Raw genomic sequence first — 25,293 nt, forward strand, 5'->3', positions numbered from 1 at the left:
CACCTCAGAAAGTATGTAGTTGCAACCCTGCCAGACTGTCTCATCCAACATCAATGTCTGACCGATAAGTGCCCTTCTAGATTAATGGGCAAAGAATTCCCACTAGAATGAGACATCATGAGACCCCTTGTAAAAATAAAAACCAATGTGTAGTTGTCTCAATACGTTTGTCCACACAGTGTACATTACTCATTCATAAATAACACTATTACACTTAAAATATATATAACAACTTACTTTTAAAATGTAGTGTAAGATTCTTGCCTATATGAAGCTTCCGGAACATCCCTCTTCAAAATGGACAAAATAAATTTTTAGTGCGTCTGGAGCTACCAGATGTTTGTGTTCACGTATTTCTGCATTTTTATATTCTCACACCAGTTTTTAATAAACATCCATTTTTCTTCTACAAACTTTTGGTCGTATATGAGACATTATATTTAGACACTACGCTATATTTGACTGAAACTTTGGTAAACAATGCATTTTCATGACTTACAGAGCATAAGGTGGTAGAAACACTTTTATTCCCTTGTTTTAAGAAGACCATTATTTTTTTTTTTTACATACTTATTGGCAAAACAGAAATGATTCAGAAAATAAAAGTTCTAACACAATGGACAACGATCACTTTTTTGTGTTTCTTGAATGCTTGGAAGTACCTCTTTGGTGTGGGAGGGTACCTGTTTACGTATTTATATATTTATTAATTTTTTACTTGTGGTACTCGATACTACTGGCACACAAACCACTCCCCTTCGGTTTAGCAGGTGTATCAGAGCCTAGAACACAGCTTTCGTCTGCAGGACTCCCCGCCCTCTTTTCTTGAGAGGATGACGTAGGAGGGAAAAAAAAAAAAGGTCCCCCCGATTGGTCGAGCAGCACTGCGCTGGCCTCCAAAGTCCCCTCCCATTGGCAGACATTGGCATCCAGTCTTTACACAGTCGATTTTAGGGCCAAATCCCCTCTCCTTTAAGAGAACTGATCAGAAAGTCATTTCAGAGCTGGTTCTAACTGGTCAACAGTCTTTTGTGATCCAGCATTTATTTTTTGTGTTTTACATGATTTGTGTACGTGTTTTTTTCTTTTTTTTTTATTAGGTCCTGGCTTTATCTGTGCAGGGAGAGGGAATCTCATCTCATGGACAAGTACTGCTGAAGATAAGCAACATACAAAAATAAACAAACAACAAAATCAAAATAAACAAACAGTGGACAGTGACAACACATCAACAGCTACATGAAAGACGCACACACAAAGAAAAATGTATACACTGTGACAACCCTCAAGAGGGCCTGGTAATCCCAACAGTTTGCACTTTATGGGGGAAAAAAAAAACAATAAAAAAAAAAACAATTTCTGAATGGTTTAAGGGCACATTTTTTCCCCTTCAACTTCTTTTTTTGTCACTTTCTCCCCCTCCCCCCAAAAATAGTCCAACACTGGCATTTATTTCCAACAGTTTTTGTGTTTGTTTGTATTTTTTTTGCTATCCGTCACCTCGCCACTCTCCGCCTCAAGTCTGTAGTGTCGGCCGAGCCACGCGGCGTTTTACGACGGGTTGGCGTTCTCCAGGAGCGGCGGGCCGTCTCGGTGCACAGACGCCGGCTCTCGTTTGTAGGTCTTGGGGGGCAGTTTGGGGATGGTGGCCTGCGAGGCGCTGAGACGGGGGGGCAACGGGGGGCCGGCCGAGCTCTGCGGCGTCTCGCCGTCCGGGGGCGGGGACGGCAGGTGCTTGCGCGGCCCCAGGGGCGAAGGCGTCTGCGGGGGCAGGGGGGGGAAGGTGGACGCCGGGAAGAAATGGCTCTGTTCGCTGCGCCGGCCCTGTGGCGGTGGCTGCAGGAGCAGCGGCGAGCTGGAGAACACGTCTGGCGTGCGCACGGGCTCCCGGGGCGGCAGCGTGGGCGGGCTGTCGGGCGGCTCCGACACGGAGGTGCGCTCTGTGACGGAGTAGCGGGGCGAGTAGACCTTCCCGGTTGGCTGTCTCGGGGGGATGGCCGGAGGACTGTCCAAGTGCTTCGACACCATCTGGAAGAAGAGCGAGAGGAACGGTGAGGCGGGGAACATGAAAGGAGCCCAGGAGGGAGACCGACCACGGACAAACGTACGTACGGTACCGGCTACAGTCAACGCAGCGATTGTGCAGCTGGTTTTACCTTCGAGGGTGAGGACTCGGCAGGGGCGGAGTCAGGGCGGCGTCGGGGCGGGACGGGGGGAGGGATGGGGGTGTCGTCTGTGCTCCTGTGGAAACTCACCATGGAGGACACTGATGACGACCCTGCGTGTGTGCGTGAGAGAGAGAGAGAGAGAGAGAGAGAAAAGGAACGCTATGAGTTACACCAGCAAACCTGACTCATGTTCTGTTATGGCTGGTTAGACACCAGAGCATGGAATAGATGGTAGGTCCCCAACGCCCTCTGCCATTTCTTACAGAGTGGCACGATGGCTCAGCCTGGCAAATGTGCTCACAATCCAGATGGCTCTGGGACCAGGACTGTGGAGAGGGTGTCGGAATGGCATGAGTGGGGGACGTGAACACACACGCAGACACTGACTTGAGCATGCATTATAGACAGAAGTCAAGGTCATGGACCTCCAGAAGTAAGCAGCTGGCAAACCAAAGCGAGCCCAGAGTGACTACATTTCCTGCGGGCTCTTCACTGCGTGCGCCAAGGCGTTTGCTGCGTTCAGAAGACGAGAAGGGAGGTGAAGTTCCCAAACGTCGGGGCTCCGCTCTGCTGTTTAAATGCACAGGAACGCAGCGGGCCGCAGAGGGGAGCCGGGCCGACGCCCCCAGTGCATGAGGACTGGACGGGACACAAGCATGACGACGGCGTGTGAGAACCAACAGGACAGAGTGGGACAGCGATGGGACAGGCAAGAGAAAGAGGACTTATACTAACGTGGACCATGAGGCAGAGAAACAGGGGCAAAAATGCTGTCGCTGTCTGGGAGCAGAAAGACAAGGAGAGAGAGAGAGAGAGAGACACTGAGTGTGGGCTGAGGGGAAACGGGCCTCAGACACAGCAGGGGGCGTACACACACACACACACACACACACACACACACACACACACACACACACACACACACACACACACACACACACACACACACACACACACACACACACACACACACACACACACACACACAGCACTGGTAGTATTGTGCAGGTTAAATGTTGGATTAAATGCTAAATGGGTTAGTTGGTGTTAGTATAATCCAGCTATCAGGCGCTGGGTGTGTGTCACAGGTGCAGCAGATCACGCACACACCACAGACACGCTTCATATCTCCACATCACAACAGACAGCATCAAACGCCCTGCAGGTGTTGTGTGTGTGTGTGTGTGTGTGTGTGTGTGTGTGTGTGTGTGTGTGTGTGTGTGTGTGTGTGTGTGTGTGTGTGTTTCACTGTGTACGCCTCTGGTTCCCCTCGGCCCACACTCAGCTCACATGAGAACAGTTTTTTATTACGTAATTTCCTGCATTTGACACTGCATGAAAGCCTAAATTTAAAACTCTTTGAAAACCCAGTGGACAAGAAAAAAAACCCTTGACTCAGGAACTGGTTCCACCTTCTAAAGCCATTACTGATTGGACCAGAACATCCGAGACCTGCAGTCCGGCTGTTCTAGACCAGTCCCACGTGATCCAATTCAGATAGCAGTTCAAAAGTAAAGTTTTGACTCACCTATCTGTGGTGTAATTAGCAACCACATTCTCCTCAGCAACTTTGCCATGAAATCTACACAGCAGTAGCACTTTCTGAGAGTGGACTACAGAGCTGTAGAGAGCTGCCAACACCCAGAGTACAGTGACGTTAGCTGAGATGAGTGAGCCTCTCTTTTTGTTACTCTACAGATCACTGTGATTTCTTGTAGACTCTGTATCAGTCACTTCTGCAAAGTTTCTTCTAAAAAATTCTTCTATTATATTTACAAAAGGTAAAAAAACATGCATAAGGACATCTTCAGACCAACAGGGAGAGCCAGAAATCAAGGCGATTTGCTACTTGTTTGAATTTTTTTTTGAAACATTCCAGCATTTCCCACTTGTTCACATGAGCATCTGAACTTCATCCCTTCAAAGGTGCTTTTTAAAAGCGACCTCTGTTTCACAGCTGAAACTCCCCCGCGCGCCACCCAGCAGCCCCAGACCCGGGGCGCCCGAGAGGACCCGTGGACGGCGGGGAACGTACTGGAGTGGAAGGGGCTGGACGGGCAGTGTGGCGAGTCGAAGACGTTGCAGTTGTCCGTGGAGCTGGAGGCGGCGGAGGCGGGGGGGGGCGTGAGGGGCGTGCGGGGGGAGTTGGGCGCCGACGCCGCGCTGCTCTCCGTCTCGCTGTCGGGGATGCGGCTGTAGCTGATCTTGCGCGGCTCGTTCTGCAGGGGCGTCGGGTGGCGCATGGGACCCGGGCGGCTGGACGACGGCCTCACGCCCGGCGACTTCAGCGGGCAGCTGTACTTCTTGTGCTGCAGAGGGGACAGGAGGGGATGAGAGGGGGGCGTCGGCTTCAGCGGGGAGCCAGAATCGATCGGGCGCGACACTTACGAATCGCGGCAGGGAGCGCGCGTTGCGGGGCTCGATCTCCAGCGACTTGTTGAAGAGATGGTCGGCAAACTCCTTCTCCATCATGTCCTCCATGGGGTTCAGGTTCTCGAAGAACTTCTGCATTGGCACAGACGCGGCGATGCAGGGGGGGGGACAAGAACAAAAGCACCAGCAGGAGCGGCTAATCAATCGCAGATAATCGATAACAATGGGAGGAACAGCAGTCGCAGTGGGACAGGCCCGGGGACCAGTGTGTGTGTAGTGATGGGACAAGCCCGGGACCCAGTGTGTGTGTGTGTGTGTGTGTGTGCAGCGTGGCCCCCACGTCTCACCCGAATGTCTCCCTCCACTCGCAGACAGTACGGCTGGTTCTGGTACTGCTGGATCTCGCCGGTGATCTCCGCCACTTTCCGCCTCTTGCTGAAGTTGATGAGCTCTTTGCCATGGCGCTTCAGGAAGTCGGGGTTGCCCTCTTCCGTTTTCAGAATATTCGTCAAGTAGATCCCTGAAGACACGCAGATCACGGAAAGGAAATTCAAGCAAAATTGCAAATTCGTACATACATATATTGTTTTGTTACACCAATATGACACATTTATAAGCTCAAAGATTAGTGAATGTATGGACATGTGATACATACCAAAGAAGGGCACACATGGGGGGTTAATAGACCTGAGTTTGGCCAGATACTTCTTATAATGGTCCTCACTGAGTTCATGGGCCTCTTCTAAGATCTTTCGCTGTCTGCTTGGTATTTGCTGGAATAGGATTTAAAAAACCATTTAAACATCTGGATTCACTACGGGTCTGAACAATGATTGGGTCTAATCTGAAAAAGGCTGCAATTGCAGTTGTGATTGTGATTTTGATTACGATTATGATGAACTCCAGGTCCACATAGTATCAAACGTTTATCAAGTCGAATTACAAGCGACTCTTAAGACATGAAAAGAATAAATCACTCTATTAAAAATAAATTATAGCGCATCTTAAAAATGTTACCCAAGACGCTTCAATCAGTCAGAACAACAAAAACCAACTCTAAGAAATAAGGAATCTTGCAAATATTAAAAACCTTAAGAATCTTCACCATATTGTTAATACTATAAAATTTAAGTCACAGCTTTTATGATTTGAAAGGTTTCTTCCTCTGTCATTTTGATATAAAATCACTTCACACATTGCTGAAGTTGATTTATTAACGCACACCAAGCACAGTTGAAGACACATGATTCCCAGCCATCTGGCGTGTAAATTCACCTCAAACGTGTGGTCAAGACGGTAGACCGGGGACGAGTTCATGGCACTGACCACCTCCAGCACACCGTTGAAGTTGTTGAGTTCCTGAAAGACCTGCAGGATCTCGATAACGCGGGACACCACGGCTACGCGCTCCTCCAGGTTCTCCGTCTCCACAATGCACCTGGGGACGGGGGACGGCTCGCCGTTACAGCTTTCACACAGCCTCAGATAATAAGGTAAATAACCTTGGCTAAGGTCCACAGTTAGCAGTGCACGGTGAGCAGCGAGAGTCTTACTTCTCGAACCAAAGCGTGAGGTTGGTGGTGTGTCGGATCATGCGCAGCAGGTTGGGCGAGTTCAGCTCCTTGTCCTCCTTCGTCCAAACACTGCCCACCAGCTCCGATGGCTGCACAGCCCTGGGGAGCAAAGGTCAAAAGGTCAAAGTCCACGTCAGCATTTCCACTTCGGGAGCGGGTAAAGGGGCCCGTGCGTCACGACGGCGAGGTCCTGCACTAACCGTTCTGGACCCTGCCAGTATGAAACAGGTTCCAAAGATAGATGAGGATCACATTATGCCAATAAAGTGTGTGTTAAAATTTACATTTTGCAACAAATTAATTATATAAGAAACATGACTAAGGAAAACAAATCAAATCATGAAACAATAAATAGTCAAATACAGGCAGACAGCTTAATGCCAAAACCCATGGCACATTAAATAGAGGCAGCTATCAGAAGTTAAGACACAATCCATTCTCAACTTAATACCGAAACCCACTGTAAATTACATGTAGACATCAAAGGTTTCAGTACAATAACAGCTTAATAGTGAAGCCCATGTCATATTGTGTCATTCCTAGTCTAAACACCATGGCTTTGACCCAGACAACCTTTGAAGACCTGGACCCCGAACGACCCTCGGTCGCCGACCCCTGCAAACCCACGGCAGCACCCGCCCAAATCCCTGGAGGTGATATGATAGGAGGGGGCTCCTGTGGGGGGGAGGAGCTTCAGCCGGCAGAGAAAGGGAGCAGGAGCTTGGGTACGAGGACCATCCACTGTTCCCACAGGCCACCCAGAGGTGAAGGAAGTGTGTCCCCACATTCCCTTTTGTTGAGTGTGTGAGCGTGTGTGTGTGTGTGTGCAAGGGGGGGTACACAATGTGGATACAATAAGCTGGACTCCCATATTCTCTATTGTGTTAAAGTGCCCCATTTTCTTGGCTCGTGGTTGGCAGGTGATCAGAAAACAAAACTGGGAAACAAACAGGAAGCCATTCCCTCTTGTTTAGCGCAGCAGACAAAACTTTACGTACGAAATTGCGCCACCGTAGCCAAACCTAAAATAAACTTTGGCTTTTTTTCGAAGGATCCATTTGTGTTGTGCAATGCGCGTCTACCTGTAGAAGTCCGACTCCAGGAGCGTGAGCTGGCGTGCGATTTCGATGGGGTGCAGGGTCATGAGGTCAAACTGGTCAGTCTGGCCTGGTTTGCTGAGGTGCCACTCGATGGGGGGCGGCGAACTCTCGAAGGTGATGTTGTGGCTCGGACCGTTGGCTTGCGCCTGCTTCTTCCGCTGGATGATCTTGGTGATGGACTCCACCCACTTTCTCATGGCCTTGCCTGGGTGTCGGTGGAGTCAGGGGTGGGCGGGATCGGGGACAGAGATAGGCGGGGCAAGCAGTTGGTCAAAGCCGGTCTGATACTTGCTCTGCTAAGCTTCTCAATTCAAGGGAATGGCACAGGACACCGAGCGGACCTAGCAGGAATCTCTTCTGGACAGACGGGGGAGCCTACCTCGGACCATGCTGATGAACTCCTCCAGCCGACGGAGCAGCTGGGCGTCCCTCTCAAAGTCGTAGAAGTGGTGCTCCACCCAGTGGCGACAGACGTTTAACACCCTGCAGGGCGACAGGGGGGCGACGTTAGTCCTGCGTGTAATGTTTGGGGCGGTTGTGAACTCCTTCAGCATCAACCCAACTCGGAACGTTTATGTGCTTCTTTAAATCTGCCTTTTTATATGCAGACATTTGTATGGACTAACACTCTATTAACACTCCTCTATCCAGTAACGTCTTTAGCAATATTGGGAAGGTTACTTTAAAAATACATTCTGTTGATGCATTCTATTTTCAGATACTGCTTACCTTTTAAAAACGTTTCTGTAACCTAATCCAAAAGAGTACTACAGTAAAAATAATCTGATTACACTCTAATATTATGGATTACCTTTAAAAACCTTTAACTGCCAAAGAGATTCACAATACTGACCCCCTATAGTCCCTACGCCCCCCCTCAGATCGGCCCCTACGCCCCCCCTCAGATCGGTCCCTATACTCCTGTCCTAATGGCCTGGATGGGAAGAGAACAGGAAGTGCACCAGACGGGCCTGCCAAACACTGCAAGGTGATGGTGTGTGTGTGTGTGTGTGTGTGTGTGTGTACCTGAGTTGCACGGGCTGGACAAACTCTTTGCGGAAGCGTTTGAGCTCTGCACTGAGGGGCTGGTCTCCATTCTCCATGGCCATCTGATCAGCCTCTGTGGGTTTGGGCTCTGGAATTTCAAATCTGCACAACACACACACACACACACACACACACACACACACAGTTCCAAGTTGGCTACAATTAATCAGAACTGCACAACGGGTTCCACAGACAGATGCACAAGATACATAAATACTAATACATTTGAATCTATGAATGATTTGTTCCGTTCAAACAGCTGAAATTTGCACGTGTGTAAATTTGTGGCAAAAACATAGTACTGAAATTCTTTAGGATGCTTGTGGTGTTTATTCGATATTAAATTCCTGTATCCATCCACTTCAGATCAGAAGCTTTCACCCAGGGTGTTTATGTAAAAAATAACCCCCCCCCCCAAAACACACACACCCTCACCTCTCCATGAGCAGATCCAGGAGCTCCTGGGGTTTGCAGAACGACCTGTAGGTGGTGAGGAATGTTCGCACAAAATTGGGATCTGCAAGGAGGAACCATAAGAGCATTAAGGTTGGTTTCTCTCCGTATTTCCCTTCTATTATTCTCATTTGAATGTGGAGACCGTGCTCCTTTATTTTCTCCCATTTGGTTTCACATTGTTTGGGTTTGTGGCTCGTGTGGTGACCTTGAGCTGCACCTGTTAACCCATGAATAAACTAATTAACAAGTTACTCTTCAACTTCCGTCCATTTCTTCTACTTATCCAAACTGTCAAAATGACGAGCTGAATCGAAGGAAGAGAAAGATCGCCTGTTTGCGGTGGTTTTCTAGACAGCCAAAGTCATTCGACTTCCCCTATTTGCAAGATAACGGTTCAAATGTTTTGAAGCCATTGCACAGAAGGGCCCAGCTGCAGGGAGACAGCGGACCACCGAGCCAAACGGTGGCCAGAACCTGCAGCACCAGCAAACACCTGCAGCAGGACCAGCCAGGATCATCTCAGCACCCGTCTGTGCTGTCCCGCATCAAACACCTGAAGATCTGTTCCATGGACCAGATGTTTGTCCCGGCTGGAAAAATTTGTGTGCACAAGGTTGTGTATAAAGGACACAAGGGATACAGGAGGGCCCCTACAATATAAGTACACTACACACTCTCCAGGGGCCTCTAGGCGCCCGACACACTCCGAACTGTGTGTGTTAAGCTGGCTTTTACATTCTTCGATTACGGCGTGCGTGTTGGCGACATGTCAGACTGCACGAGATGCCCCAGAAAATTCACGACACACTCACATTTGTTTCGAGTCACAGAATATGATGAATGTTTTTCTGGTGATAATCCCACAATGGCAGAAAATTATAATCTTCTGCTTCTGCTTGTCATCCATATGCAACATTTTTGCCAAAAGGAAATCGTCTCTAGGGTTAGGGTGCCACAAAGCATTCTTTGAGTTTTTTGTTTAGTTATAGCTCTATAACATTTTACTTGTAGCTGTAGTTTACGTGTGTGATCCCGCGCCACTACCCATCAGTTGTTTTTAAACAGCGTGCATTATAGCAGCCGTCAGCTCGTAAGAGAGCACCGACGTTTCTGGCCCTGCTAGAAGAGAACCTTCTGATCTTCTCACCGTCTTTGGTCACAGAGACGCCAAATCAGATGCATTACAGGCTGAAAGACCTCAGATTTAACGGGTGATCAAAGACAGGATCTACGTGATCTGCATTTGTCGTCGGTGCCGGGATAATTGTCACGATAATCGCAGTCAGGGTATCTGCACATTTTTAAATCTCAAATTCAATGACTTTTAAGACCTTTTTAATACCTCTCACAAGAAAAAATAATACTATTACCGGGGATGCAGGTGTGTTCCACATCGTTGACGGGGGGGGGGGGGGGGGGGGGGGGGGGGGGGGGGGGTGGCGAACGAGAATTGTTGGGGGGGGGGGGGGGGTTGTTGGCGAACGAAAATTGTTGACGTTGTTGAGGCTGTATACTCCAACGCTAGGAATCTAGCACTAGGACCCTGGAGCGGTTATTTTCTGCATTAGCGCTAGATTCGGCAAAGTTCACATCGCGCCAGAACAACACACACTTATAATAATTTAATGCCTCCCCTCATAAAATTCCAGACATTTTAAGACATTTTTAGGCCTTGAATATGGAAAACTAAATTTAAGACATTTTAAGACTTTTTAAGGACCCGCGGGTACCCTGGCAGTGTAAACGCAGCTTTCTAAATATTAAAGGTTTAAATGGACAAGTCGTGATGCACATTTATGAAAGCTGAATAAACGGTTCTGAAGGCTGAAGGAATCGTGGTTTATCGACGTTTACACAGTGTCAATTATCACAATTGGTGGGCTAAACAGGAAAAAAAAATTTGCGACATAATCAGGTCAAATGTAAACAGGCAACTGTTGAGGTAAACCATAACATTTCTGAAGAGACTACAACCTGAGCACATGCAGCTCACGACGCCTCCATGAGCGGGAACTCCTACTCACACTGTCCTCACGACGTAGGAAACCCCAGTCCTAGAGAAGGACTAGAGACTCCACTACTGTCCCAGTTAAATATTTACACTCGGGAGTTTACATTTACCATGGGAGTTTTTAACCACTTCCATTGTGTGTGCGTGTGTGTGTGTGTACACATATATGCAGGCAGTATGGGGAGCTGTTTGTTCATGTGATGGATCTACAGAATGCCGGGCTGCTTGTTGAGGGCAGGCGGGAACAATGGCCGCCTCGGTGAACGTTTACAAACAATCGGCCTGGAGCGATCCTGGCCAGGAAACAGACGTTGCTCTGACGCACACGGCCGCACAGCCGCACTGACCAACACACACACACACACGCGCGCGCGCGCACTCTCACACACTGGTAAACAAACATGGTGCGCAGGCGCACACACACACACACACACACACACACACACTTAAAATAGATATGCTCTCCACACAAAGGCATGTCCAATCAGATCATAGTCACATGCTGATTGTAGAAACAATCCCAGAAATACACACACACACACACACACACACACACACACACACAAGTAACAATGTTTGAGAAAATGTATATGGGTGGGGGGAGAATAGGTGGGTGTTAATGTGTGTGTGTGTGTGTGTGTGTGAATACATGTGTATATGTGGGGTGTGTGCGCACAGTTATATCTGCTGGAGGGGTCTGGGTGGAGATGTACAGTAGCTGATGGGTGTCAGGCAAATAGCATCCATCAAGCCTCCACCCAACTATGTGCTAGAGTGGGGTCTAGGCATGAGGTGAGTTTCACAGGAAGCACCTTTTTCCCCTAGTTAATGCTGAAAGACAGAGCACATGCACCCCCACCTACTCTCACACACCCCCACCAACACACACACACACACACACACACACTACTTTCCTCAAAAGGCTTGTTTCCCTTGGCTTATTAGAAATCAGTGAGGTGCCGACCGCTGGGATCTCTAGAGGAAAACGGAGACCTACACTCACCACACGCACTTTCAGAGAGGAAGTTTACTTAGGGGTGTGAACAGCCCGGACCACCCATGATAGGCATTCTCACTTCAACAGACCGCAGCTCCCAGAGTCACGAGGGTCCCGAAGCAACTGCCACAGCACAGCTGACCCCTGATCAGACCAAACACACCACAGCAGGGCAGCCGCACACTGTGGAGGTTTTACTTATTTTACCAGAGCGGTTTTACCCTTAAAACTTCTCGCAAGAAGGCTGCGTTTGGGTGTTTCGTGATGTGTGCCAGATGGGGGCGAGCTGTGCTCTGTCCCTCCGAGTCCTTGAAGCGCGGGGACTATTTTCTGGGGCGTAATGGCGTGGCTGTGATTAGGGGAGACCACCTGCACCAGCTTGCTTTGCTCAGGGGACTGGGCCAGACTGTGTGGAGCTCAGCTTAGACTGTTGATTCTCAGCCACACACACACACACACACACACACACACACACACACACACACACTTTTCATGGTTTCAAAAAGCTATTTACGCAAAGGAAAGGCCTATTAACCTACGATTTGAACCTACAGTAAAAAAACGTCCATCAATCTCATGTTCTCTTTCCCCTTCTCATCTGTTATCAGAAACTCGTTTCTTATCGGAGGGCAGCGGGGAAGTGCTATCTTATCAAAACACCATCGTCGCCCGTGGCAGCTCTAGAACAAAGCGGGTCGTCACGCGGCGCTCCGTGTCATACAGTGTGTGCAAATATTTAGCAAGCGTGAGAAAACTGTCTGCAGGGGACAAGAGGAGAACAGGAGGACGTCTTTTGGTCACCCGTGTCTCCACGTGCTTCTCATTGGGAGTCGACAGGCCTTGAGGCTGTGAGTTGAGGGGGAGGGGCAGTGGAGGGGGGGCGGGGCTTTAGTGCAGGACTAAACTGGGGTTGTTGCACAACAGGCACATAATGGCAGAGGGGAGGTCTAGCCACCACAGGTTAGAACATCTTAGCAGTACGTCACACACAACCCCCCCCCCCCCCCCCCCCCAGTCCCGTTGATTCAGCATGGCGTCTGCTCTCACCTGCATACATGTGGAAGGTGAGCCTCTCGATCAGCTTCAGGACCGTGCCGGCCTTGATGACGGGGATGCCCGACCTGGACTGCACGTTCTCCTCAAACACCACGTTCTCCTCCGAGTCGGGCTGGGCAAAGCGGTAGGTCTCGGCGCCGGGCAAGCGCATCTGCTCCTCCTTCTCCTCCTGGAACATGGCGGTGTCCAGCATGCGCTCCAGCGTGGAGCGGTACTGCAGCGAGATGAGCGCCGCCATCCAGCCATTCTTCTCCTCCGCCGACTTGGCGGAGAACACCACGCTGTTGCCGTCCTTCAGGATGATCTCGAAGGCGTGCCGGTACTCGCCCTCCTTATCGTCCTTGTCGTTGATCTGGACCTGGTGATCGGGGGGGAGTCGACGGACGCCGGTGAGGGTCTGGGTCCGACTGGAATAAGCACTTACCAGAATATCAAACTTCGCTTACAACGGCTTAGCTTCACTACAACAGAACTTGGTATGTTGGTCCTTAAAGCAGTCAACAACTTATTCACCTCCGTCTCTCAAACCTCTGATCTGTCATTGACCTTCTAACCATCCATCTCTGCCCATCCAGATAATTCCACACTCATCCACCTCTCGCTCTCATAGCTCACGCGTTCATCCACTGAACCATCATCAAACCCCCCCCCCCCCCCCCCCCAGGGCAGCACACCTTGCGCATGAAGAACTTCTCCTTCAGCCTGTACTCCGCTGCGCTGGCTCCGGGCAGGCGCGGCTGGCCGTGGTTGGACTTGCAGCAGATCATGAGGCCGTCGAAGAGGAAGATGTGGCGCTCGTGCTTGGCCCCCACGCGCGTGAGCGTGCCCTCCATGATGAACTCGTTGCAGCACTGCCCGATGTCCTTGCCCTCCCAGCCATCGATGTTCCTCTGGATCTCGTTCATCTTCTTGATGGCCAGGTGCTTGCCCTTCTGCTGACTGTAGAATCGGCAGGCTGACTCGCTGTGGGGGGGGTGGGGGGGGGGGGGGGGGTGTTGGAGAGCCAAGAGCACAGAGGGCAGGAGGAGGGGGGAGGAGGGGGGAGAGCGTGGGTCCGCGGTTCACACAATACTGCCACACACTACCATTGTTTTCGAAACACTGAAAATAGCAGCCTTCTGAGATTGAGAGGAAGACTGCCTTTGTCTACAGTCCCAGTGATTAAGCCCAAGTCCTGGCCGTTTCTCAGCGAGCCCAGACTGAGCCGCGGTGACCAATCCGGACCGGAGCTGAAACCAGAGAGCCGCGGCACCTGAGCGAGGCCCCCCGGGTCAGCGAGGCCCCCGGGTCAGCGCCACACCCGATCCAGCGGGCCCATTCGGATTAACGAATGGGGACAGGGAGATCACAGATTCGTCGCCCAGACCTTCTCGTTCCTTTCACCTTCTGGCGGTTAACATTTCTCTGATTTGATTAAATCAGAATCACGGCTAGACAGTCGGGGGACGGGGTGGATTACAGTAGTGAGAAAGGCGGTGCTTAGCCACAGCCAATCAGGGGGAGAGGAGCGTACTGTGGGGCGATGTGGGGCGGGCGAGCGTGGGCGTCAGTGGTGCAGTGGGGTGACTGCCACTTCCCTCCTGATACCAGCACCTCACAGTGGAGCACACTGGGCTTACTGGACCTGCCAGCTGCATACTGCACTATACATACTACACACTACACATACTACACACTACACTACAACCTGCCTGAATACAAAAGCAAGCCACACACACGCACGCACCTGTTCACCAATGCCTACGTGTTTCTACTGATCAACTACTGGTTTACATCTACTGATCACTTCTGGGTTGCTTTGACAGCATTTAACATGATATTTCATAAAAATATCAAAATCTAAAAACGTAAACTTGAAAAAGACTCCAGTTTCACAAGCTTACAATTCTTCTGTAGTTGAACATCATCATAGACACCATTAATGAATTCTTTCATCTTCAACATTAATTACGTTACGTCTTGAATGCTACGGTGGTGTCACGGTCGGCAAGAGAGAAGGGGAGAAGTTTGCTTCTTTGTTTTACGTCACACAAAGCAGCCATGGGAAAACTACTGACCAAGACGCAAACTAACGACTGCAGACAGAACGAGGTTCAGCAAAACTCCACATACCGTAGAGGTAGCCATCCTTTCCCCATAAAAGACACTAGAAGCAGGCGATAATTCAGTTCACCAGAAACAAGAAGAAAATCGGTTTCAGCTTTAAGTCCTCATGGTTACCGCCATTCATTTGCATCGCAGACGTAAGGAAAAATGCCGAGGAATTTGGAAAAGAAAAAGAAAAAAATTAAGTAATTCTGGCAATATCAAGTCAAACGAGTCTCCAGAGTTGCTGAACACCACTTCACAAAGGTAGTGTGAATAGCACTCTCACTCTCACACTCTCTCGCTCTCTCTCTCTCTTTTCCCCTAACCCGAGAACAATAATAACCAGGCTGGACAACCCAAACCCTGACGCAACATCCCTGGGACAACACGGAGCAGGCCAACCCCCCCCACCCTCCTCCAGTACACGGAGGCTATTTCAGGGGCAGGGGGGAAACTCGGGACTGAGTCTGGGTGGAGTGGCGAGGATGGGAGGGGTGCAGGAAAAGCCGTGTGTGTGTGTGTGTGTGTGTGTGTGTGTGTGATTAGGAGTGTATGTTAGATATGTAAATACTTAAATACTTCACGGATTTAACTTGAGGATGGAAATAAGATAAAGGCAAGTTTGGGCACATGTGAATCTAAAAGAAAAAAAAGTGATATTATTCCTATAGAAAATACATTAATAAGAGATCGTTAAGTGTCAGGTTGCTTGAATGGAAAATTTTGTGTCATCTAATCAGGCTATCAATCCAGTACTGAGCGTCACTACTCCCTAGATATTGTGTGTTTGTGTTGGCCTGGGAAAGGATATTGGAATAGAATCTCTCCACGTGTGTATATACAGGACGAGTCAAAGCAGGTGAGCTCCACGCGGAGGTGCGTGCGTGTACCTGAGCCGCCTCTTCGCCAGGCTTTTGGAACAGATCCTCTCCATGCTGCTCTGCAGGTTAAGCAGGGCAGTGATGGCCTGTTTCAAACACTCTTTATCCTCCTCATCCTCACTCTTCTCCTCCAGTTGCTGGACGTCACCAAGCAGGAGCGGAAGAAAGAAGATGCAGAATGTAGTGAGTGAAGAGGTAAAAAGGGATGAGGACAGAGAGCATGTGAAGGCCTTCCTCACGACGACTCACTCCTCACACACACACACACACACACACGAGACAAAACTAGTCTTTTATTAGAGGGTCTCAAGAAAATCCATGAATAATGACGTCCAAATGAAACAAAGCCCAAACGTTGATAAATTGTAGTACGTAATGACGTGCGGTGACCGGACCGTCCTGTTCAGAGAGCAGTTTGGCCTTTTGGCTGCAGTGGTCACACATTAACTGTGAGCAAAGGGGGGGAAAAGTGATCACACATCAGCAGAGAAAAGACTCAGTTCAGCGGCAAAAGGCTTCAAGGTCTTTCGGAGAGGAATGCGGGAAAGAGGCTTAGGGCCACGGGACTCCAGCGGGACGCGCCACCAGATTAAGGCTCTTTAGGCCACGTGGTTTGGCCCTCGTGACTACTGACCCCCCACAGGAAAAATGGCACCAGACGGCAGGAAGTGGGCGTGGCTTAAGCCAAGCCCCGCTCACTGCAACAACCACGTTCGGCTGGGACGCCAAAGACCAGCAGCAACTCTGAGTGTAGGCACTCTGTTTTGTTTTTGTTTCAGGTTGCCATGGGGCGGCTAAAATCCGGTGCAAGGCACGAGCTGAGCCTGCAGGTGGCGCCATTGATGAGAGGAGATGCTCACCTTGAGGATCTCAAAGTGGTGGAGACAGTGGTAGACCGGGGTGAGGATCAGGCGTGGTAGAACATACTGCACAGCCTCTTTGAAGCCTTCACATATCGACTAGAGGTGTGAGAGAGAGGGAAGAGAGAGAGAGAGGGGGAGAGAGAGGGGGGGGGAGAGGGAGGGAGAGGGAGGGAGAAGGAGAGAGAAAGAGGAGGAGAAAGAGGGAGAGGTACTGTGAGACAGAGAACACCCTACTTATGATAAGATACTTTAGTCACTTTCAGTTTGAACCATTTTTCCAATATATTCATCTATTTGCTTCACTCCTGTCCTGTCCTGGATCATTTATTGTTAAACACGAGTCTAACGCACCGTCTCTGCTTTGAAAGGGACAAACATGTCAGCAAGGACCTTATTAAAGTCACTTCTGTACAGTCCAGCAGGTGCACGTGTGCATACATGACCGCGTCTACATGTCCAAGGTGAACTGCGACCTCTGACCTGGAGGTAGAAAGCTGCACCGGGCTTGGACAGCTGACTGAGGAAGTGGTCATGGAAGCCGGGCCGCAGGATGTCCTGAGCGTACGTCTCGTAAGGGTCAAAGGCCAGCTCCTGAAAAGAGACCACGCCCCCACCCAGGCTGAGAGTTAACAATGCACCTGCATCACACCCCAGGCCCCGCCAATAGCAGAGCCCTGAAAGAAAAGCAGCGATTGGCTGAAAACACAGCGTGTGGTCTTAAGACGGAACGGGAGTCAGACCTCCGCCAGGTCCTCGAAGCAGCTGCCGACCAGCGGGTGAGGGCTCCCCTCGTCCGTCATCTCCACCGTGTCCTCGATCAGGCCCAGCAACTTCAGGGTCACCTCGTGGATGTCCACTATACGGCTGAAGATGCTCTCCACATCCTGCAGGGGGCAGCAGACCCACGCGAAAGAGAAATATTTCATTACGGAACTCTGTATTTTCAGTGTTCTCGTATCTCGTAAACCATTCACTTTAACTTCATGGCTGATGCTGAGCTGAGCAGTAGCAGAGGACAACAGCGCCACGCTGGGGCGCTTTGCCGAGTGTGTGGTGAAGCGCGGGGGGCGGAGGTGAAGCGCGGGGGGGCGGAGGTGAAGCGCGGGGGGGCGGAGGTGAAGCGCGGGGGGTCGGAGGTGAAGCGCGGGGGGGCGGAGGTGAAGCGCGGGGGGGCGGAGGTGAAGCGCGGGGGGGCGGAGGTGAAGCGCGGGGGGTCGGAGGTGAAGCGCGGGGGGTCGGAGGTGAAGCGCGGGGGGGGCGGAGGTGAAGCGCGGGGGGTCGGAGGTGAAGCGCGGGGGGTCGGAGGTGAAGCGCGGGGGGTCGGAGGTGAAGCGCGGGGGGTCGGAGGTGAAGCGCGGGGGGGCGGAGGTGACGTGGCGACTCACGTGGTGAGAGAAGAGCATGACGTTGGTGGCAAAAGGCTCCCGGAACACCTTGATGATGAGGTTGAGGTCCCTCAGGTACTGGCGCACCTCGGCCATGAAGGCCTTCACCAGGTCGTAGTAGGTCTGCTCCTCGGACGCACAGGGCTCCTCGTCCATTAGGGGAAATCTGCTAATGTCCTCCTCGTCCTGATGGAACATGTCCATCAGCACCTACAACCAGGGCACAGGGGGCGGGGCATAGATGAAAAAAAGGCGGGGCAATTGTGGCATTAACTGCACGGCGGTTATACAACAGCAAACGCAGTGCGAGTAAGATGTTTATTTCTATTTAAACATTTTTTATAACTCATTACCTTATCGGCGCACATGGCCACACTGATGTCCTGCTGCGAGATCTCATAGTGCCGTATGTTTCGTACGTAGTTTCCAGCTAGCTTTAAGATGTCTGCGGAGATGTACTCCAACACCGCCACAATGTACACAGAGACCTGGTGATCAATCTTATAGCCTAGTACCTCCTGCCATACAGAGAGAGGAAAGTGGGACACAGTGTGTGAGTGGGGGAAGGTACAGGGGCAAAGGGGGCGGGGCACCGTCCTACCTGAACAGGTGACGGCATGACCGCGCACAAAACTTTGCACGCAGTGTTATCAATGTTGTATTGTGCGAAAACAGCATGATCCCAAACAACCCCTCCCCCTCCACCCAACCCCCTCCACCCAGCCCTATTCTTTGTCTGACGTGTACTTGGCAGCAGTTGGAGAGAAATGTTTCAAAATAACGGCTTGGCGGATTTATGCTTAGTCACCAGCGCGAATAACAGCTCAGCCAGGGCTCCCTCTAGTGGCCGACTTTGGCAGTGTTGGGAAATTCCCAAAGCAACAGTGAAAGGTCAGTATTGTGAATGGAGCTGGAACGAGGAGCATGACGACATATCTGCCGTTCAGATGATAAAGTTAAATGGTTAAAAAAAAACGAATGAAAAATGATATATGCTTCTATAATAAAGCATCAGAGAATTTTCTGCAAAATACTGGCTTAGCAGCCCTGCATCATACAATGTTTTACAGGATGACCCACAGGCAGAAAACGTGCAAGGTCTCCACTCGGCTGGTTACTGACTGACTGCAGTAGATGGTGAATGTCTAATGTCCTCAGACAGCACTGAACAGAAAGCCATGGGAGGTTTGGCACCTTCAGAAGTGGATGGATCTTATCCACAGGCAAAGCTAAAGGGTTCCTCCTCTTCCTCTTCTCAATGGCTGCCTGGGCATCGGCGATGGCCCACTTATCGATGGGGTGAGGGAAACTCTTCTGGACTCGCTCCTGGGAAGACCAGAGAGAGACAGAGGCAGAGAAGAGGGAGAGACAGAAGGGCTGAAATTATTCATTTCTTCTTGCATCCTCCAGCTGAAGAATCATGTGGTGTAACTGCACTCTCAGCCAGAGATTCACCTGGACCATCACACACACACACACACACACACACACACACAATTCCCTGAGTTCGAACGATTGGGTTGTGCATTCAAGGTACAGGCCATGGCCAAAGATGCACGATAATATGCACTCCAACTCAGGAGTGCAAAAAATGGTTGTGGAAGACTTGTGGGTAAATGTTGTGCGGGGTAAACGGTTTCGTGATGGACCACCACACAGACCAGTCAGAGAGCTGCAGGTTTGGTCTGGATTTCATGCTCATATTTAACAAAGTCCTACAAAAGTTAACAAGTCACAGAATAACTCATTTTACAAGGGATTCTAAAAAATGACTTAAAAAACACAGAAAGGAAAAGCAGGCGGTCCGATTGAGCAGAACTGCAATGCCATCAGCTTTTAGCCCGACGGCGGCCAAGCTGAAGGTCTGCACGTGCGCTGGCTGGGAGTGTACGGTTGCCATAGTTACTGCGTGCACAGCTGCGAAAACGTTATGGAAACGGAGCCATGCAGCCTCGACGACGGCGGCGCTTACCGCCACGTCCTGGACGGTGCGAGGCTGGGCCTGACAGAGCATGCTCAGTAGCAGCAGAATCAGCTCCTCAATGTACTGCAGAGCCTCCTCCTGAGACGACAGCTTAGGGTGTACCTGGTTTAGCACCTGCAACACACACACACACACACACACACACACACACACACACACACACACACACACACACACACACACACACACATTACATTTACATTTATGGCATTTGGCAGACGCCCTTATCCAGAGCGACTTACATTTTTATACAAGTGAGCAATTGAGGGTTAAGGGCCTTGCTCAGGGGCACCTCAGTCATGACCTCAGGTCTGGGGATCGAACCCACGACCCTCCGGTCACAAGACCAGTTCCCTAACCAGTTCCCTAACCACCAGGCCATGACTGTTAACATCTTTCTTTTTTTAAGTGAACTCCATCATCACTGACGTTCTGAAACTCTCGTCCTCACTGATATGCACAAGCGGAGGAGCACAGATGCCCTCCACTCTGGGTTCTCACGCTGCTGGGGAGTACGGTCAGCCCAGCCCACCCTCCACAGCTAACCAAGCCTTTCATCACTCCCAGCGGCCCCTCCCCTCGCGAGGCCTCCTGCCCCACCATGACTCAGCTCCCTCTCAACGTCACTCTCTCCTCCTCCTCTCGGCTCACTGCTCTATTCCTGCTGACCTCAGCATGGCTGCAGGCGGCATTCAGACGCGGTGTGCACAAAAGGCAGAGGACGCCACACGCAAGAAACACACACACATGAGATAAAAGGGACCCACCCCTGGTCTCGGGTCGTCAACGCACTTTCTGCCCGACACAAATAATGCGTGTCTGTTAATAGGCCTGGAGCCAATAAAAACATATGATCTCACTTCTGCTTTAACCCACATGTCACCAAAATGTTCAGTCTCAGTTATTTTGAAGGCAATCGCTTCCTCTTCAGGTCCCAGTGCTGCAGGCCTCGTCAGCATGTTCACCTCGCCGTCTGCGCCGGTGCGGTTTATGGAGCACGTTCCGCTAAGGGCTGCGTCTCTAGCGGCTCTTACGCACAATTCCCGCTCAGCAGACCTGGTCGTTGGGCGACCCCCATTGGGAAAGTCCCTCAAGCAGGACCGGCTGACCAAAAGGAAATCAGGACCGTTTAAACCGACCGTTCGTGCACGTCCATCAAACCACCTCTGCCGGCGAAACCGATTAGACGGTCAAACAGCTTGACTTCTGCGATCCGTTAACCGCCAAAGAATCCGCAGCTGAGCAGGCAGCGCGCATGACCACTGGAAACGCAGCACGGGCCTGTAGCGCTCGCGTGCGTGCGGTCCGACGAAGGTCCGGTCTTCCTCGCACCGGCCGTGGTTCAACAGCAGTACGGAGCCCCGTCACACTTTCCTGCCGTGTTGTGCGAACTCCGGCTGCACGTTTCAGTTCCCGAGGCCATCAGGCACTACGGTTTGGCCTTCACACAAAACACAGCAGACCAGCGGTCACATCAGACCAAAAAAACCAAACATCCCCATCACAAGTTATTAACACAAGCACGGCATGTAGCTTATGAACAGGAAATGGATGAAGAATTGTAAATCAGCAACTGTGCTTGGGCATGCATCTGAATGCTTCCAATCTGAAGATTTTTGAAAGCACTCCCAATATAAAAACCATGATTTTGACAGAACGGTCTATTCCCCCTCTACTATACACAAGAATAAATATGAGAAAAAAACTAAGCAAAATTTTAAAAAATAAAATTAAACACACATTAATGGCATTAATGGTGATGTACTTAGTTATCGTGCTAATTTCAGCTTATGCACAAATAAAAATGCTTATTATTACAGATGGGCTGACTATTAGACGTTCAGGGAAAAAGAATGTTGTTTTACAACGGGCACTGGTAAACAAAGACGTAAAAATGGCCGCTTTGCTTTTTACATAAACCATGACAGCTCCAATCTCGCATGCCTGTTCACTGAGGCAGTCTGTGAAGTTCTGCCCCTCCGTCTCTCGCGGCCGGACCCTTCTCCTGGGCCAGAGGCGTCAGCCTCAGTAACCGCTGCCAGGAGGCGTGGGAGTGAGGCACCGGGTCCCTGCATGCTAAGCCAACCTCAAAACTATGCCAAATATTCCACTCTCAGGCACCAGAGCCAGCGTGTAACCGCACGCTAACGCGGCATGGACGCTAGCTTGGCGTAGCGCCTCCGAGGCCACGCCCATCGGGGGGGTCATCTGTGGTGGAGTGAGCGAGCTCGGTCTGGGTTAGTGGGACAAACAGCGTTCAGAGCAGGAGAAGCGCTGGAGATTTTGTGGAGGACACACGAAGCCCGTTAGCGTACAACCGTCAAACGACCTGACGTCAAACCTCGGCCCCGTCGCGTACCCACAAACTTTTAAACACCGGGACGAAATTAAGAACATTCCTAGACATTCACCACAATGGTGACCTCACAGTTACTACGAGCTCATCAAGAATTTCAACAGAAAAACAACTTCCAAATAAACATCTTGCAGAAAAAAGAAGAAGAAAATACAATTAACCAATCACGGCCAAGTAAAACGGTGGCATTGTTCGCAGTGCCACTTTTAAAAAAAGGAGAACTGTGTAAAAAGTACAGTTGAAACCCTCCCGCGGTTGCACTGCACGGCGGGAGTGAAGGACGGCCTGCCAACGCGGGTGTTGCAATCCAGGAGGCGTGGAGCTCCTCGGGGCACGTGGCCCCGTTCAGTGGGGCCCCACGCAGCGCATGTACAGACGGAGGGGACATGCTACAAGAACACAAGAGAACGCCATCAGTAAGGGGTCGGGGTGTCTCCTGCATCCCAAATGGCCCACTTTAGAAGCATGAGCTCGTTTGGAAGAGGAGCTCGCTGTGGAACATTGAAAGTGGGAGGTGTACCACAAGCTCAGGAGTGAGAAAGAGAAAATCTTAATCATGACTTTAAAAAAACTATTATATTCAAAGCATGACAAAGCCTGACTTGCTCTTTCTACTGGGCCAAACATCTACCCACCTCCATGCCCCCCCAAATATGCCCCACCCCCCCATTTCCTCCACACACCACCATCTCTGGTCTGGTAGCCTTTATGCCCACCACTCCATTCCTGGAATTCCTGTGGGCCACGATGGCACCTCGGTACTTGCAGGACTCCACGCACTAACGTGGAGCAACACTCCTCCCAGAGCAGACGCCTGTCCGTGCCTGACTACACCCGTCTCCACCCGTCTCCACCACACTGCCCTTCCTCTTCCCCAAGAGACTCTCTGCTCCTACGAGTCTGCAACTAATGGATTAATGGAGCCGACTGAAGTGAAGCACTCTGGGATGGCACGTGCTAGCACTTCTGTGTGTCCTGTGCATAACGAGTCCATTTCTTGCACTAATAAAGGGGTTTTGTTGGGGGGGGGGGGGGGGGGGGGTGTTCCTGGACATTGAACAGGAATGCAGAGAAACTTCAGAAAGTGTCTAAGAGCCTTGTTACTGCTTATTAACCTCTAACATTCAGATTAACTCTAACAATCATTCAGAGCAATTCCGAGAGTGGAGTTTTTGTTTCAGCACAGAGCAGTAGACGGTATCGTTTTAAGGTTTCTCAGAATCGTGCCTGGTTTCTCTGGTGCCGCGCGCTCGCATTGTAGACAAGGGCTGCGACTTCCGAGCAGTTTGCTGCCTCTTGCCTGAAAGGGCCCGGACCGCACGCCAACATGCAGGCCTCTCGTGGCTAGCGGTGTGACCACAAGCAGCTAGAGCCTTGGAGGCTGCCGAAACAACGAGGGAGCCAGCGCCTTTCGGCTGGGCAGGACAGAGTGATGCCTGCACCCACTGCTGCAGTCGTCATGTCCTGCCTCCAGGATGACTGATCAGGGGAGGTAACCGCTGTCCCAACCCAGGGGGGAGGGGGGGGTGTTGGCGGTGATACTGTACACACCGGGAGGCAGGACACGATTCCGCTAACAGCGAGGTGTCTGCTCATCGCATGCAGACACAGCCATGCCCTGGCCATGGCAGAAACACATCCGTCTGCAGAGGGTTGTGGAGCTTGCTGGAGTGCCATCTCACTCTGCAGCATTCTCAGCACATCCATTACTCCTATGGTTAGGGCCGCGGGACGACGGCACAGTCACATATTCTAGCTTCTGACTCCTATATGGCAGCACAACTTCCAAAAGAAAAGAAAGGGGCATGAGTTTGCAATAGCGTCGAAGAGACTGCAGCATATCTGAACACTCACTGACTGGCTTGTTCTTCGCATCAGCTGACACGAGCGCTCTTTGCATAATACGATATCATACTGCAGAGACCAACAAAATGATATCAGTTCGAAGGCAGGAGGCTACGGACCCCTAGCTTCAATACCGCAGACCAAACCAGCACCAAAAACCTTAACTTGAGTCTTTACGTTACGGCCATCCCATATTATAAGAGGCCAGAGCCGTCAGCTGGGTTATTTACAGGGGCCTAATTTCATCATTGCAGCAACTACAGGGTTGAATCTGCAAAAGGCAGCCGAGGGCCAAGTTAATCATGCGATGGAAACCATTATTTGCAACCCGTTCAACACTATGACATTCGCCAATCCCAGCCTGTGTCCAACAACGGAGGAGGAAATCTTGATAGTCTACAACAAATAATTATGTAAGAAACAGCTCCTCAAGTTATAAATCCACGTACAAGAGAGGTATGAATATACCAGTCAAATCGAGCAGTTTAAAGTTGCTTCAAGCTAGCCCTTCTGAAGTGACTAGTCCTGCCAGTTGCTATGGATTCAAAGTGAGAAAAGATTGAGCAGAAAGAGCCCGAGTTTGGCCAAGAAAGTGTGACCGTGTCCTCCTCCACAGAGGAACAGAAGATAACACCACAACGTCCCATGGTGCAACTGCATCCACTGCCATTTTGGATGAACTAGAAGGAACAACAAAAACTACATAAAAAGAAACAACAACCACAGTAATAAAGCCAACGGGGCTTCTTGACCATGTTTTCAACAGGTAAACGTTTGTCTGAGTCACTGTGGCGAATTGTGCAAGGGCAAAGCCTTTTTTTCAACATTGCACATCATCATGTAACATTAAAGGTGAAAAGACGTTTGTGCATCAGTGTCTCCACAAACACGAGCAGGTTTTCTCACCTTGTTGAGCGACGGGACCAGCAGCCCCCTCCATTTCGGCGCGTTCTCCTCGCTGAAGAAATCGTACTGGAATTGTGCCGCTTGCATGACTCCGGCCGAGCTCGGGGGCAGCTTGCAGAACCGAACCGAACCGAGTGCTGTCTGTGACCCCCCTACCCACCCCACCCCACCCCCCTGGTCGGTGAGCGATGCCCTCCCCCGCC

The 25,293-nt window shown here is 50.7% G+C and overlaps 1 protein-coding gene across 2 annotated transcripts; it reads right to left on the reverse strand.

Annotated features, from left to right (window-relative positions):
• Positions 1-1,014: 1,014 nt before the first annotated feature.
• On the reverse strand, positions 1,015-25,255 carry sos1 (son of sevenless homolog 1 (Drosophila)). 2 transcript variants are annotated; one of them, XM_077023473.1, is made up of 24 exons: positions 25,091-25,255; positions 19,972-20,097; positions 19,194-19,325; positions 18,353-18,517; positions 18,000-18,209; positions 17,355-17,498; positions 17,095-17,205; positions 16,612-16,710; positions 15,761-15,888; positions 13,457-13,745; positions 12,774-13,140; positions 8,698-8,779; positions 8,242-8,364; positions 7,595-7,698; positions 7,198-7,420; positions 6,095-6,214; positions 5,817-5,979; positions 5,197-5,314; positions 4,889-5,061; positions 4,557-4,673; positions 4,204-4,477; positions 2,904-2,948; positions 2,157-2,278; positions 1,015-2,028 (listed from the first exon to the last, which is right to left on the reverse strand). In XM_077023473.1, the coding sequence occupies exons 1-24, from the start codon at positions 25,175-25,177 to the stop codon at positions 1,552-1,554; spliced, it is 3,999 nt and encodes a 1,332-aa protein (XP_076879588.1). In that variant the 5' UTR covers positions 25,178-25,255; the 3' UTR covers positions 1,015-1,551. The 2 variants fall into 2 exon arrangements, with proteins under 2 accessions (XP_076879588.1, XP_076879589.1); XM_077023474.1 differs by lacking the exon at positions 2,904-2,948.
• Positions 25,256-25,293: the final 38 nt, after the last annotated feature.

This window comes from Brachyhypopomus gauderio, chromosome 12, assembly GCF_052324685.1.
Source record: "Brachyhypopomus gauderio isolate BG-103 chromosome 12, BGAUD_0.2, whole genome shotgun sequence".
NCBI classification, from domain to species: domain Eukaryota; kingdom Metazoa; phylum Chordata; class Actinopteri; order Gymnotiformes; family Hypopomidae; genus Brachyhypopomus; species Brachyhypopomus gauderio.